Here is a 15,215-nt window from a genome sequence, read left to right as displayed (position 1 = left end):
GGGACCCAGGCCACAGCCATGAAGGCGACCCACGGTGGAGCTGACAGAGGGAGGAGCCATGGTGGAGGAAGGGCTGACGACTCCAGGGGGCCAACTGACAGCGGCGGAGCAGGTGGTGGAGGAGCCCGAGGCGGAGATGGAGAGCCGATGAGCCAGGGCGACGGGGAGGATCCGGAGGGCCATGGCGGAGCAGATGGCTCAGGCGACCGAGGCGGAGGCGGGGATCCGGAAGGCCGTGGTGGCGCCGGAGCGACAGAGGGCCGAGGAGGAGCCGAAGGGAAGGATGAGCCTGACAGAGCCGGAGGGACGGAGAGACGAGGTGCAGCCAGAGGAGTGGAGACCCAAGGCGACAGATGGTCGACGACAGACCAAGGCAGAGCCGGAGGGACGAGAAATCCTGGCGGAGCCAGTGGACTGCCGGGCCACGGCGGAGAGGAGGGAGCTAGGAGCCATGGTGGAGCCGCTGGGTCGACGGGCTGAGGCGGAGTCTGGGACTCAGAGGTTGGAGGCAGAGGTAAGGGATTCTCCAGCCACGCCGACGTTGGAGACTGGCAGACCTGCGGTGCTCGCACCAAACAGATGGTGGGCTGAGGGTGAGCAGAGGGGCTGCCAGACGACAGCGGTGGAGAAGGCAGGAGCAGGAGGGTGGGTGGGCATTTCTGAGCCTCCGGGCTCTCAGGGCTGTAAACAGGAGCAGAAGCCCTCCCTGGGCCGAACTTGGGAATGGAAGCCATCTCTGTGTTGGACTCTGGGACACGAGCCCTCTCGGGGCTGGACTCGGGAACAGGAGCCCTCTCTGGGCCAGACGTGGAAACAGGAGCCCTCCTTGGGCTAGACTTGGGAACTGAGGCCCTTCCTGGGCCATACATGGGAACCGCAGCCCTCTCTGGGCTGGACGTGGAAACAGGAGCCCTCTCTGGGCTTGACTCTGGATTTGAGGCCCTCCCTGGGCCAGACGTTGGAACAACAACCCTCTCTGGGCCGGACGTGGGAACAGGAGCCCACTCTGGGCTAGACTCGGGATCTGAGGCCCTCCCTGGGCCAGACACAGGAACCGCAGCCCTATTTGGGCTGGACGTGGGAACAGGAGCCCTCTCTGGGCTGGACTCAGGAACAGCAGCCCTCTCTGGGCTGCACTCGGGAACAGAAGCGCTCTCTGGGCTGCACTCGGGAACAGAAGCCCTCTCTGGGCCAGACACGGGAACAGGAGTTATAGAGGACTCCGATGAAGGAGGGAGGAAGAGGGGGCAGGTCGGCATATAAGTCCATTAACTCTCCTTTCGAGTTCCACAGTCCTAGATCCACAATAAGCCATGGTGCAGTGGGCGGAGCTCCTCTCCGCGATCTCGCTGTCCACGGCATTTCCCTCGTGGCGGGCGTTGTAGCCGGCTCTCGCACCTGGTCTGACGTTACTTGTAGCTCCGGCTCCGCAGTGATCCAGCGATGGCTCGTCGGTCGCGGTGGGCTTGGGCTCTCCGTCATCGGTGGGTTCGGGCTTGAGCTCTGCACAGCGGGGTGATGGTGGGCTGGGCTCTAGGTCTGGCTGTGCTCTGGATCGGGGATAGACGCTCTCCAAACATCGGATGATAGCTTCCCTCCAGCTCTCTCCAGTTGTTTCTCGGAGGTCGACGGAACGGTGGTAATTAGCCCTGATCCAGAACAGTGAGTTCAGCGCAGCGTCGTCGATCGCCATTAAAACAGCGAGCTGGCTGAACTAAACCGCATACTCCAAGAAGGGCAGGTCCTTATGGGCTAGGGAGGTGAACAAAGCGGCGAGTGGATCCATGGGGAAAAAACAGAAAACAAAACACTGAACAAAACGCAGACACAAAACGGAGGGGAAACACTCAGCTAAGTTTTTCTTTGTAGGTCCGGTGTTCTGTCACGGGTCTACTGTGTCGGAGCGAGGAGAACGAAGACACAGGAGGTTCAGCTTCACAATATTTAATGAACCAAAATCACAGGGAACACAGGGCAGGCTGGAGACACACGTAGTACCACACGGAGAAATATTCAGGTACAGAATGACGTTTAACACCGGACAAGGAAACACACGACAGACAACACTTTAAATACAGGGCTTAACGTGGCGTAATTACAAGACACAGGTGAATCCAAAGACAAATCAACGAGAGGGAAAAGCTGGGTCACGGGGAGCACATGGGAGAAAACATAACAAAACAGGTCCATATTCCTGACAATTTCAAGCATGTTTGATAATTATTAGGATTTAAAATGTATTTAATCTGATCCCGAGCACTATGTGGAAAAAAACAAAAAAACAATAGAAACATTCGTGATGTAAGTCTTTCCATCTCATAAAAGAGCAGCTGCTTTGAAACGACAGCTTGTGATACAGTGAACAAGATGTTTCTATGTCTAGATTATTTGTTGCTGTTGGAGTCACACATCACTGCGCAGTGGAACAAGGAGCAACTGATCGTCATTGCACATTAATCATGTGTTGTTTTTTTATGTGAATCCGTGTTGGACTATTTTAGTCGCCCTTCCTGAGTCCCAGCGGTTAGGTTGATGTAAACATTTTGGACTGTTGCAGTGTTGAGTCAGTGTGTAGATGGATGTGTCCCATGGGGCAACAGGAGTGAGAGAAATGGGATGGGGTTCCTGATTGCTGGTTGTTCTCACAGAGATGAGTCAAATTAGACCTGCAGTTCCTGTGTGACGTCTGCTTCCATCAGAACGCCGCCGCGTGGGAGCAGAGAAACAGAGGGAGGAAGAGAGAGAGGGAGAGCGGGAACTAACACTATCTCCCATCACACTTAGAATGCACCAGAGAAGCCTTTTCTTGTTCTTCATGCCATATAATTCCTTTAGAGAGAGAATATTCCTGTAAATGTTTTCTCTACAGTTCAGATCATTAAAAACCCTTTTTGTTTTTGAGGTCATGCGTGACAGCAGCCATCTTTCTCTCACTCTCGGTCTGTCTTTGTCACTTTTCCCTGCTCTTTTTTGGTGCTTTCTCCATCCATCCTACATTCATTGGTCTGAAGGGGAGGGGGGCATTAGCGAGAAGGCAGCAAGAAATCGCTTTATGATCATGAATTATGGATGAGTAGAGAGCAAGCTATGAAAACAAGTGTCAGTGCAAAAATTCTCCTCCACTTGATCCGCTTCTTCCATTCTATCATCTCTCACAAGCCACTGAGGGGCTTGAGGATTAAAAGCAACAGACATGCTCCTATTATATATGGAACATTTTTGCAGAGTACCTGAAATCGTAGGCTTTTAGAGAGCAAAGAGTAATGCTTGAAGCTATGGGCACTAGGAGGTGGATTACATAGTAAGCTTCTGAGGACCTATCAACTGTTGGTCCCTCTGTGGTTCATCTCATACGGAATAGAGACACTGCTGTCAAACCAAACAAGCTGTCAAAGCCTTAGGGGAGACAGCGTAATCTTTTACGTTCACATTTACATTTCAGCCTTTGGCAGATTTAATCTCCAGTCATATTCCAGAAACCAAATGATTTATTGCTTATTCAGATGATTCAAGAAAACGAGAGATAGTGGATCCATTAATGTCAGTTTTGTGATACGTTTTGGTAAATGGTAAATTGTTTAAAGGGGCCCTTCAGATATCATACATTTTCCTTGATCTTGCAGAACTCAAAACGTCTCGTCCCACTCCAAATAGACCATCTATTGAAACTAAACTGCAAGAATGGCTTGTAACTTTAATAACTTTCTGACATCAGCTAGATGAATATATTATTACATATGACTGTCCACATTTGCATGTCAGTGGTGACTATTTGGTATTCAGAAACCTGGCCTGCCCAGTCACAATGAAGCAGGGTAAATCGTATTATTCATTTGCATTTTTTATTTTTTTTTGGTAACACTTTAGTTTAGAGACAAATTCTTACGTATATAGAGGAAATAATGACATACAAAATATTTGTAGTGCACTGGTTGTGTGTAGCACCTGCTCCTTTGTCTTCTCTGACTAAATTGTAATGGTACCATAAGATGTAAAAAAAATTATATTAAGAGAAAATAGCAAAGCCAAAAGAATGATTATGATTTTGATTTGTATAAACTGATAGATTTTTTTTGAAACACACTTTTAATGCATTGCATCCCTTTATAGTCTGTGTAGCATTTCAGTGCTTTTATCCTGTCTTGCAAGGGACTGTTTTTGAATGATAGGGCAACAATATCGGACAGCAAACTCCCAAAATTTTATCCTCAGGGTCAGAGCGAGTGAGCAGAGTGAAAATGGAAAAACTAAATTATCAAACAAAAACCTTGACTAACATTATAAGACCTTGATTCACTTATTCTCAGGCTGGTCAGCAAATGTAGCTTTGAGAATAGCAGTGGTTCTTTGAAGATGTAGACTCCCTCACTTAACACTCAATCCTTTTGCCTGTATGTCTGTAGAACAGTTCTGATTAAAACGTTAGATGAAAGCCTTTGAGGGTCATTGGGATACCACTATTTCTGCCCACCTTTTCCACAGCCACTGGTCTTCACTCACTCAGCCACTAATGAAAAGCAGACACAAAGCCTCAATCAATAACCTCTCATTACCTACTTCTGTTTGGCTCTCCCTTTGGTGATGGCTGATGTTGTCCTTAGGATGAACATGCCACATTAGCTGAGTTGAAATTAATGTCTCTCTGCATTGACTGAAAAGGTCAGGTGTGGGGTTGCTTTGTTTGTGAAGTGCTGCACTTGTAATGGAGCAGGGATACATTTGTTACACGAGGATCGATCTGGAATACAATGCATTTTGGCAATGAGCATTACAGCATCATTACAGCAATGAGCCAAACGATTGGAGTACTTACTGGTTTAAACAGACTTGTGAGCATACACGCTTGAGTGCATATCGAGGTGAAGACAGACTTAACCACATGGGAGGGCAGCAAAGAAAATAAACCACATGCAGATGGTAAGCTTTTAGTTGTACATTTAAAGTTGAGGTTTGTAATTTCTGTTTTTTTTTTTCAAATACAATCCACTATCCCAGTTTAATATACAGAGACAGCTAAAAGTAAGCCAGTAATTGGCTGATTTCCCCAAAAAGTAGAAACATTGTGGCTTTGTGGAGCTATCAAAACATTGCTCTGTTTATTTAAGCACCACAACCTGCCTGACACATCAAACTGGATTAACCAATAGTGGGAGTTTGGGGCAGAAGTATTTGTTTGTTGACCAGTGTCAGACAGGCAGTATTCAGAGAAACCTATTTTAAAAACCATTGCATAAAACCATTATTTTTGCAATACCATTTGGTGATGCCAGAAGTAAGTAAAACAAACAAACAAGTAAATAAAATAGACCTAGTATTATAACAAAATGTTGAATCTGGAATCTTGGATTAATGTGTTATACTTGAGTTAAAGACACAGATTTTTTTTTCTATTAAAGAAACAGTTCACCCAAAAAAATTAACTGAAAATGAGCTAAAATGAATTAACTGAAAATTGAACAAAAATAGCTGAATATTAACTCGTTCAAGATTTAGATGAGTCTTCACCAATGGATCTTCTGCGGTGAATGGGTGCCGTCAGAATGAGTTCAAACAGCTGATAAAACCATCACAATAATCCACACCACTCCAGTCGATCAGTTAACATCTTGAGAAGTGAAAAGCTGCATGTTTGTAAGAAACAAATCCATCATTAAAGAGTTTAACTTTAAATGCACCTTTTCTATGATGATGAGCTATTATGATTTTAAATTCTAAATTAAAATTATTTTTTATGTTTTTTTGGGGTGCATGAAGTAAAACATGTTAGAGTGAAACAACTGTTATCAAAAACTGATATTCAGAAACTGTTATCAAAATGGAATATTGAGAATGAAATTATTGAAGCAAAACAAAAAAGTTGCAAAGTAGAAATGGAAAGTATCAACAAATATTTTCTTCCATATCGCGATGTACATCTGGGTAAAAAAGATTATCAGAAAAGAAAAAAATATATTGGGTGCATTCTATCAGTTGTTTGTTGATTAGATGGCAGATCTGAATTCAAGCTTGCAGTCAGTTGTAAGGAAGGGCAAGACTAAATGATTGAAGATGTTCAGCATAAATCACTAGAGAAAAGTCTGCTGTTTCACCCTGTCAGATTGAGTCATGACATTTTAATTAAACATGCATTTAAAAAAATAGATATGGATCTATTTATGGATAAATAGATACATCTTATATTTAAAAAAAAAAAAATCTTTTAACAAATATTTTAACAAATCTGCTTATGCTTAACTGCTTAGAAAAATCTTGGTACGGCCAACAAAGTCATGTGTTGACATTAAAGTCATGTGGTGCAAAAAAAACAACAAAAAAACAAACAGGAAATGATATCATAGGGAGAATGCCTGCAGACCCTCATGACTGTGTGCCAAGATTAGTCAGTCTTTTAAAAAATCGGATAATACGGTCTATTAATGACATGACAAAATTAGCTCAGTTTCTAAAATGTCATATGATGCAAATCTACAAAAATGTAATGATATTTATTCATTGATTCATAATATTGTAAAAATGCTTTTTATTGTGAAAATTATATGTAAAAAAAATTCAGAAAAGTTTTTGATGTGCTCAAGATGGTTACACTATATTAATCTTTAACTTGTAACAAAACATGAATACAAAAAGTACATTTCTAGGAAAGATTTTTCCTTTTTTAAAGTGGACACTCTTATTTGCCATTAACCCATTTCTGTGACGATGTCCCGCTAACACATCATCAATAGCGACCTAATTAAGACTCTTAGTTTACCTCAAAGTGCCAACAGACAGAACCATGTCCTTAAAGCCCATAATTATAATGATAGAGCTCTCCAAAGAACTAAATGAAAGTTGTAATGAAGTGCATTGGCCCTAACGTGGCTCTCATCCTCCACACATGCATAATAAAATCTGTAAAAATCTCCAAAAACTATTTGCGCCTCTATGCCTTATCTACTCCCCCATAAAAGGCTGAGCCACAGGCTTATGTTGTGCGGAGCCGTATGTGGACTTTTCTCTCCGTCTTGTGATTGAAATTCCACACAGTCTTCAGTTCGCCTGAGAGCTGAGAGTGATGTGGGGGCTGAATTTTTCACACTGTCTCTGCCACATCGCCTGTGAGTTCACAGCAGCAGAGCATCCAAATACTGTTTGACACATACAGACACGAGTCCACTGACCAGCATGATCTCAGTGTACTAAACGACGAGAGCTTTCTGACACTGCGATCCTCTGTTAATTCAAAGTGCTGCCATGGAAACACTTCCTGTCACAAGGGGGAGACCCGTCATCCCGAGTGGCAAACTATAAAGCTATTGATGTCAAACTCCCTCTGTTTGATATATGAGCTACTGCTTGATACACAAGAAACAGAACGTTACTGAAAAAAAATTAACAGTTTAACTTGATTTCGGGTACATTTTAACAAGTTTTTCAGGGCATTATGGGTAATGTTTGTTTTTCATAGCAACAAGGTTATGTATTTCTGGAAGATAAGACTTGATCGGATTAATTTTTTTCTTTAACTTGTAACAAAACATGAATACAAAAAGTACATTTCTAGGAAAGATTTTTCCTTTTTTAAAGTGGACACTCTTATTTGCCATTAACCCATTTCTGTGACGATGTCCCGCTAACACATCATCAATAGCGACCTAATTAAGACTCTTAGTTTACCTCAAAGTGCCAACAGACAGAACCATGTCCTTAAAGCCCATAATTATAATGATAGAGCTCTCCAAAGAACTAAATGAAAGTTGTAATGAAGTGCATTGGCCCTAACGTGGCTCTCATCCTCCACACATGCATAATAAAATCTGTAAAAATCTCCAAAAACTATTTGCGCCTCTATGCCTTATCTACTCCCCCATAAAAGGCTGAGCCACAGGCTTATGTTGTGCGGAGCCGTATGTGGACTTTTCTCTCCGTCTTGTGATTGAAATTCCACACAGTCTTCAGTTCGCCTGAGAGCTGAGAGTGATGTGGGGGCTGAATTTTTCACACTGTCTCTGCCACATCGCCTGTGAGTTCACAGCAGCAGAGCATCCAAATACTGTTTGACACATACAGACACGAGTCCACTGACCAGCATGATCTCAGTGTACTAAACGACGAGAGCTTTCTGACACTGCGATCCTCTGTTAATTCAAAGTGCTGCCATGGAAACACTTCCTGTCACAAGGGGGAGACCCGTCATCCCGAGTGGCAAACTATAAAGCTATTGATGTCAAACTCCCTCTGTTTGATATATGAGCTACTGCTTGATACACAAGAAACAGAACGTTACTGAAAAAAAATTAAGTTTAACTTGATTTCGGGTACATTTTAACAAGTTTTTCAGGGCATTGTGGGTAATGTTTGTTTTTCATAGCAACAAGGTTATGTATTCCTGGAAGATAAGACTTGATCGGATTAATTTTTTTAATTATGTTTGTGGACTGACTGAGTTGATCATCTCCGCTCTCGTTATCTTTGGAAAGTCTTTGTCAGGCTTTCTTAGCTCTTTTCTCATTATACAAGATGTGAGTGTATTCGCAGTTTACAGTAATATGTGAAAACATAATGAGCATGTGAGAAAATCAGAAATATGCATAGCGCTAACTGGAGACATTAAACTAATTACCTGCAGCTGCAGCTGATTTTTGTGAATCATGCTGAAGAGAAATTGGTCATTCTGAGGAAATGGTGCCTTTTGAGGCTGAATATTATTTTATGGAAACTGATATTGGGGCACTACCATGAAGAGGTGTGGCTTACTGTTTTTTTTTTTTAAATGGCAGATTCTTAAAGGTTTACTTCACCCAAAATACTGAAAATACTGTCATCATTTACTCATCCTCAAGGTGTTCTAAACCTGCATGAATTTCTCTGTTCTGCTTTTATCTTAATTATTTTTGAGTGACCTATCCCTTTAAATAACTGATGCTTCAGCCTTGAGAAATATCAATAATTATTTATTATTTTATTACTAATCAATACAATAAAGACACACACACACACACACAGTATATATGTATATGTGTGTATATATAAAGTAATACTGTTACGTATATTAAAGATTCATTATTTGAAATCAATGGAGTTATTTTGAACTTTATATTCATCATAGAACCCTGAAAAAAATTATCACAGTTTCCACTGTTTCTTGAGCACCAAATCAGCATATTTGATTTAGATTTCAAAGCACATTAAAGTGGAAAATAGCTATTTCAAATTAGAATAATATTTCACAATATTACTGTTTTACTGTGTTTTTGAGCAAATAAAAGCAGCCTTGAGCATAAAAGACTTCTTTCAAAAGCATTAAAACATTGTACCAACCTCAAAGTTTTGAATGGTACTTTATAGATAGAGAAAGAGATAGAGATACATAAAGAGATATATGTATAAATAGTAGATTAACTGTTTTCAGTACATTCAGTAGTAAATTTGTTCAACCCATTAATAATTCAAAGTGGAAGTCATCATACAATAAAAAGGTGGAAATCATAATTCCACCACTCAACAGGGCTGAATAGATAGTGACACCCTAAACAGACTTTTTTCATTTGTGACTATGTTCAGTCTTTTGCTCAATATTTGCATAAATTGTTTAAATATCAGTAGTAAGTCATAGGGACATTCACAGAAGACAAATAGCCCCAGATATGGTTTAGGTATCAGAATTGTAATGTTTTTAAATCATTTTGAACTTTTAAGCCAACAGACATCAGCCAAATAATAAGAAGAGGATGGCAGTGGGAGGAATTCAATGACGAGAGACTGTGAAAGCAGGAAACTGATTTAGGTTTGATGAATGAACCTCTTCTCCCAAACCTTGACTTTGGGCTCGGGGAGACTGGCTGCCTACAAAACTGAGCATTCTGTCAGCCCATTGCCATGGCGACAGCTCCTCTGGGCCATGCGAGGTATGAAAGGCTGTACAGGACGCTGACCTGCCACAACTCTCTAACGCCTGTCATCCTGGCTTAGTGAGGCAGTGAGTTTGAGACGGTGGTGAGGGGGGAGAGACCCTGAAGTGCATGAGATTTAAAGAGTAGAGTAAGATGAATTCTCAGATGGAAATGGCAGAACTGCATCTCAGTAAGTGCCCGTAGCGAAGAGGGAGTGATGGCCTGTCAAGGGGAGCCACTGAAGAAAGAGACAGTGTAAGAGAGAGAGATATCAGATTAAATTAGAGGCAAACTAACAGATGAGACCAATGATAGGGTGACTAAGGACCTCATTTCAAAATGTGTAGGAAAAAAAACACATATTATCTCGGTTCTGCTAGGCTCTCTGAACCTAACCAAATTTTAAATTGGAAGCTGGAGGGGCAGTTCAGAGATTGAGGTTTGGTCCAACCAGTCGGGACTTGAAATCAATCTACTTTACATTATTGGCATTTTGGTTATTGGTTTAGATCAGCTCGGGGTAGGATATTGGTGTTTGTACGTCTCCAGGCTCTGAAAATAACTGGATTTGCTTTATCAAAATAGAGTACAGATTAAATCTTACTCAGGCTTGTACCATGAAATAGGAGGCTGATTAAAAGAGGCTTATAGTCAGTAAGAAATTTGGATGTTCTCTGAGATAAAATGTCAGTGCAAGAGAGAAACTGGAGAGCTCATACTGTACCATAAGCAAAACAGACTGAAGAAGAAAAGGAAAGTCCATCACTGTCGAACTCATGTCTCATCATCATTAAGAGAGAGAAGAGGCTCCATCAGGTCTGTTATTTGTCGGCTAAGCTCTTGCAGTATGCATAATTGGCAACTATTATTGATATGGTATGAAATCATTCACTCTAGAGCAATTAAAGATTGCAGGGCAAATGGGAGCATAACAACAATATATTACCATCATCAACTGTACAATACAATCTCTCTCTCTGTAAAATTTATAAATAAATATGTATATATTATTTAATAGATCAAGCTGAAACTGACACAAACTGTGCTATTTTTTATGTCAGTCAGCATAGTTATCAGCTAATGCAATTCTTGGCCATTTTGAAATGATGATTTATTGGTCCACTACAATTTTGCAATTCAGTGTTTACACTGGATTAAATCACAAAGTACCTCAACAGGACGGTGATATATACAGATTTTAGAGAAGTAAGCAAACACAGTCCCACTTTATAGGTAGCCTTAACTATGTACTACTTACATTTAAATTAATGAGTTGATGCAATGCACTTATTGTGTACATACACACTCTAAAAATGCTGGGTAAATATGGACAAACCCAGCGACTGGGTTGTTTTCAACCAACAGTTTGGGTTAAATGTTTAACCCAACCTTCTGGGCAGTAACCCAACCGCTGGGTCAAAACAACACAATCGCTGGGTTTGTCCATATTTTACCCAGCGCTGGGTTGTATTTAACCCAGCATTTTTTAGAGTGCATGTTTTTACAATGCACTTATATTTTAAAGTTGCTGTATGTAGGATTGACACCGAGTGGTTGAACTAGGTATTGCAGTCCAAATTCTAAATATTGGAGAGGGTTTTTTTCACCCGGCCCCTCCTCCTCAGACTTGACGCACATGCAGGTTGCCAGATTGACGACACCAACAGGAACGAACACGCATGACGATGAATGAAATGAAATAGGCTGTTTTCCGAAAACTGACAACCCGGGGTGACGAAATACAATTGGGTAAACTGGCAGTGGGCGGGTTGATTGTTCCACACTTAAAACTACCCATACCACCAAACCTGTTTCTAACCTTACTTGTATCCCACCTTAATAGCAGCAAAAATGTTTTGAGTTGCACTTTATTTTACAGTACGTGTACTTACTTGTACTTACAGTGTACTTACAGTATACTTACCTAAGAAAGTACTGGTAATATAAGGTAACTACATGGGGTAGGGTTAGGTTTAGGGGTAGGTTCAGGGTTAGTACCTAGTTATTACCTAGTTATTGTAATTATTATAATAAGTACATAGTATGTACATGAGTAACAGGACTGTAAAATAAAGTGCTACCACGTTTTGCAATACAATATTAACACAATAAGTACATTGTACTTATTTTTGATATAAGTACAAGGCCTCCTAATATAAAGTGGGACCGCAAACACTTTTGGCAATGTTGACCTCATTCACACTCAAGCACAGAATAAATAATTAATTAATTCATTGAAAAAAAAAAGTTAAATGTACAGATCACCAGGAGAACATCTGAACTTGGGATTAAACCTAAAAACTCATACAGTATATTCATATCTATACCATCATGTGACCCCACTCTACTTAATGATTTTACTGTGCAGGTTAGGCCTATCATACAAACAATGGTTAAACACTAGCTACATTAATACAGAGATGCATGGCTACAATCGTTGTGATTAATAATTTAGCATTTCTTCTCAATTTTGCAAGTAGTATAGCTGTTTGCACTGAGCCAAGCAAAGTTCAGCAAACTGTTCCTCTGAGGTTTGGTTTGCAGTGAGAAACAATGTGTGTTTTCCAGTTCCAACCAAATAAGAGTCATATATTATCACCATATTTTACATCACCTCATGGCCTTCATTACTCGGCTTCAGTGTGGGCATTGCACTTTCATACTTATCGGATTTAAAATCCATGGTACTCCAATCATATTATTATCGTACTATTTTTCAGTTCTGTTAGTGGAGACATTGTTTTTTCATCTGTCATGTTACCACATGACACACTGCCGTCTTCTTCCTTACTTGTTTGTTTTTGCTCCTGTTGCCCTGGGTGAATGTGTTTCCATGACGATCAACTTAAACAAACTGTATACAGGTGGTAAAGTGCTCAGCAAACAACTGCTATACACAAAGTGCCTCCTAAAACACAAAACAATAGACACCTGATCTACAGTGTTTCTCATGGAGCTACTGCAGGCTATCAGGTTCAGCTACGAGGCCATTCCTCCTCCTCATGCCGGAGGAGAAGTTCTGTCAGCTCAGATTTTGCAGACGAGGAAATGTCAGACTACTGAGGGCCACAATGGTGCTGAAATTAGCTGGCTGTATGCTACCCCGCTCACTCAAACGTTTGCTTGTAGTTTCAGGTGAGCTTCGACTCCAGCACCTCATTTGAAATCTCTTTCTAAGTCCCGACAGTATATCTCTCTCAAAATTTGCAATTATTTTGAAGATGAAGCTGTAACATGCATTAGACTGCTTTGCTTCTCATGTCCCAAGGAAGTTCTGCCCACAGGAAAAAAGAAAATTGACTGTAAAAGACTCAAGCACTCAAGCAAAATGGTCAGGATTTGGGGAAAAAATATTCTTTTGCATCATAAGTTTGTGATCAATTCTGACCTCGGTTGTTTTTAGAAATCAGAAGAAAATGATATTTCATAAAGTGCCCTCAGTGGTTGAAGTGAGGGGGCTATTTATAGTGGATCACACATCCTGTGTGGCTGTCAAGATGATAGTTTCCCATTGTTCTGAGCTTTAAAAGGTCACACATAAATAAAAGATGATAGGATTTTCCTGGGTTTAGTACCTCATAGGTTAAATAAATGAAATAAATGATATTGTTCAGTTATGCAAGTAATCAATGCATACATTTTAGCATTGCGCTAAAGTGTATAAAACCAGAAAGCTATGATTAATAAATGTTTTTCTTACAGAAACTGCACTGAACATGTGGAACTTAAACCTAGATTTTTGAAACGTCTTTTCTCTGAGCTATGTTGCTTTCATCTGGTTTTTAGCAGTCCTGCCCCTTATTGCCACCATTGCAGAAGAACCTCCAGCAAACTGTATCGGCTCATAATCAGCACACATCAGCGTCTTCAAAACTGCCTACTAAAATAAAACCTTCACTGCATAGTCTATATCAGTCAAAGTGTTCAGCATCTGTTATAAATAGTTTAATAATGAAAAATGATTCCTATATGAATATCAACAAAACCCCTTTTTATGTTTTTCAGTTAATATTTGGAGATATTTTGTTAAAGGAAAGCATTTTTTGCATGGTTACATTGTCTCTTTGTTTGTGCACAGGCCCGGTTCTCCTACCTACACATGAAGTACCTGTTTTTTTCCTGGTTGGCTGTTTTCGTGGGAAGCTGGGTGGTGTACGTGGAATACTCTTCATACACAGAGCTGTGCCGTGGACATGAGTGCAAGAACTCTATTGTGAGTTTTAAGTTCTTAGCTAGATGTTAAGTATTTGTTGAACAAAATAGCACAAAATGTTGATGCTGATTCGATGCTGTGTAAATATATTTGATTTTTAAAGAGGAAAAAATGTACTTGGTGCATCTCTACAGCTGTTGGATGCTTTTTGCAAACATTATTTACTAAAGGGAGCCATCTAGAGGAGAGTGATTACATAAGAGACACTGACTAAAGAAATGGATCAGGCAATCTTTGGGGAGTACTGTGTCATGGAATAAAATGAATAATGCAGAGTAGACTCTGACGTATGTGTTTCTTCATGTCTTCCAGTGCGATAAATTCCAGAAGGGGGTGATCGATGGTTCAGCCTGCAACAGCTTGTGTGAGAAGGACACTCTTTATTTGGGAAAGTGTCTCTCTGCCAAACCCAGCAATCAGGTCAGACACAACAGTTTGCAGTTGCTCCTTAATATAACACTGTAATACTTGTTTGATCTTTTAAAAAATGTCTACTGAACCATGCTTTTGCTTATCTGGGTCTGCACATACATTTATTTGCATGCACAGTATCATGAGTAAGGATGAATAAAATTCATCCGCTCTCTCTTTCTTGCTACTTTCTTTGTTTAGGTATATTCTGGCAGTTGGGGGGATATGGAAGGAATCATAAAGTGCCAGATGGAGGAGGACCCTCATTACGATTTGGGTGCAGAACTGGAGCCCCGAAAAGAATCCGCCTCCTTTAACAGGCCAACCAAAGGGACATCAATGGAGAAGTTCAAAGAGATGGTCTTCAGCCATCTAAAGGTCTCAAATCCCATGCTGTACTGAAATACAATATTGCTTTAACGTTATATGCTTTTAAAAACAGCGCTTTTAACATTTACATTTACATTTAGTCATTTTGCAGACGCTTTTATCCAAAGCGACTTACAATTGGGGAATACATAAAGCGATTCTACTTAAAGAGGCAAACAGACACAGGAAGTGCTCGTAATACCAAGTTCAAGCTAGAAAGGGAAGGAATAAGTAAAGAAAAAGACAAAGCTTTTTTAAAATAAATTTAGGATGAAGTCAAGTAGTGTCGAAAGAGATGAGTTTTCAGCTGTCGCTTGAAAATTGTCAGGGATTCAGCATTCCGGATAGGT

At 40.7% G+C, this 15,215-nt stretch overlaps 1 protein-coding gene across 1 annotated transcript in view; it reads left to right on the top strand.

Moving 5' to 3' along the window:
- Positions 1-15,215, top strand: part of dipk1ab (divergent protein kinase domain 1Ab) — a 31,285-nt gene that overhangs the window by 7,056 nt on the left and 9,014 nt on the right. Inside the window, exons 2-4 of the mRNA XM_016543032.1 lie at positions 13,951-14,085; positions 14,398-14,505; positions 14,698-14,874. Of these exons, the coding sequence (XP_016398518.1) occupies positions 13,951-14,085; positions 14,398-14,505; positions 14,698-14,874 (420 nt within the window). The remainder of the gene's footprint in view (positions 1-13,950; positions 14,086-14,397; positions 14,506-14,697; positions 14,875-15,215) is intronic.

The sequence above is a fragment of the Sinocyclocheilus rhinocerous genome, unplaced genomic scaffold (genome assembly GCF_001515625.1).
Source record: "Sinocyclocheilus rhinocerous isolate Xijiao unplaced genomic scaffold, SAMN03320098_v1.1 scaffold98, whole genome shotgun sequence".
NCBI classification, from domain to species: Eukaryota; Metazoa; Chordata; class Actinopteri; order Cypriniformes; family Cyprinidae; genus Sinocyclocheilus; species Sinocyclocheilus rhinocerous.
This window is presented reverse-complemented; position numbering and strand designations above follow the sequence as displayed.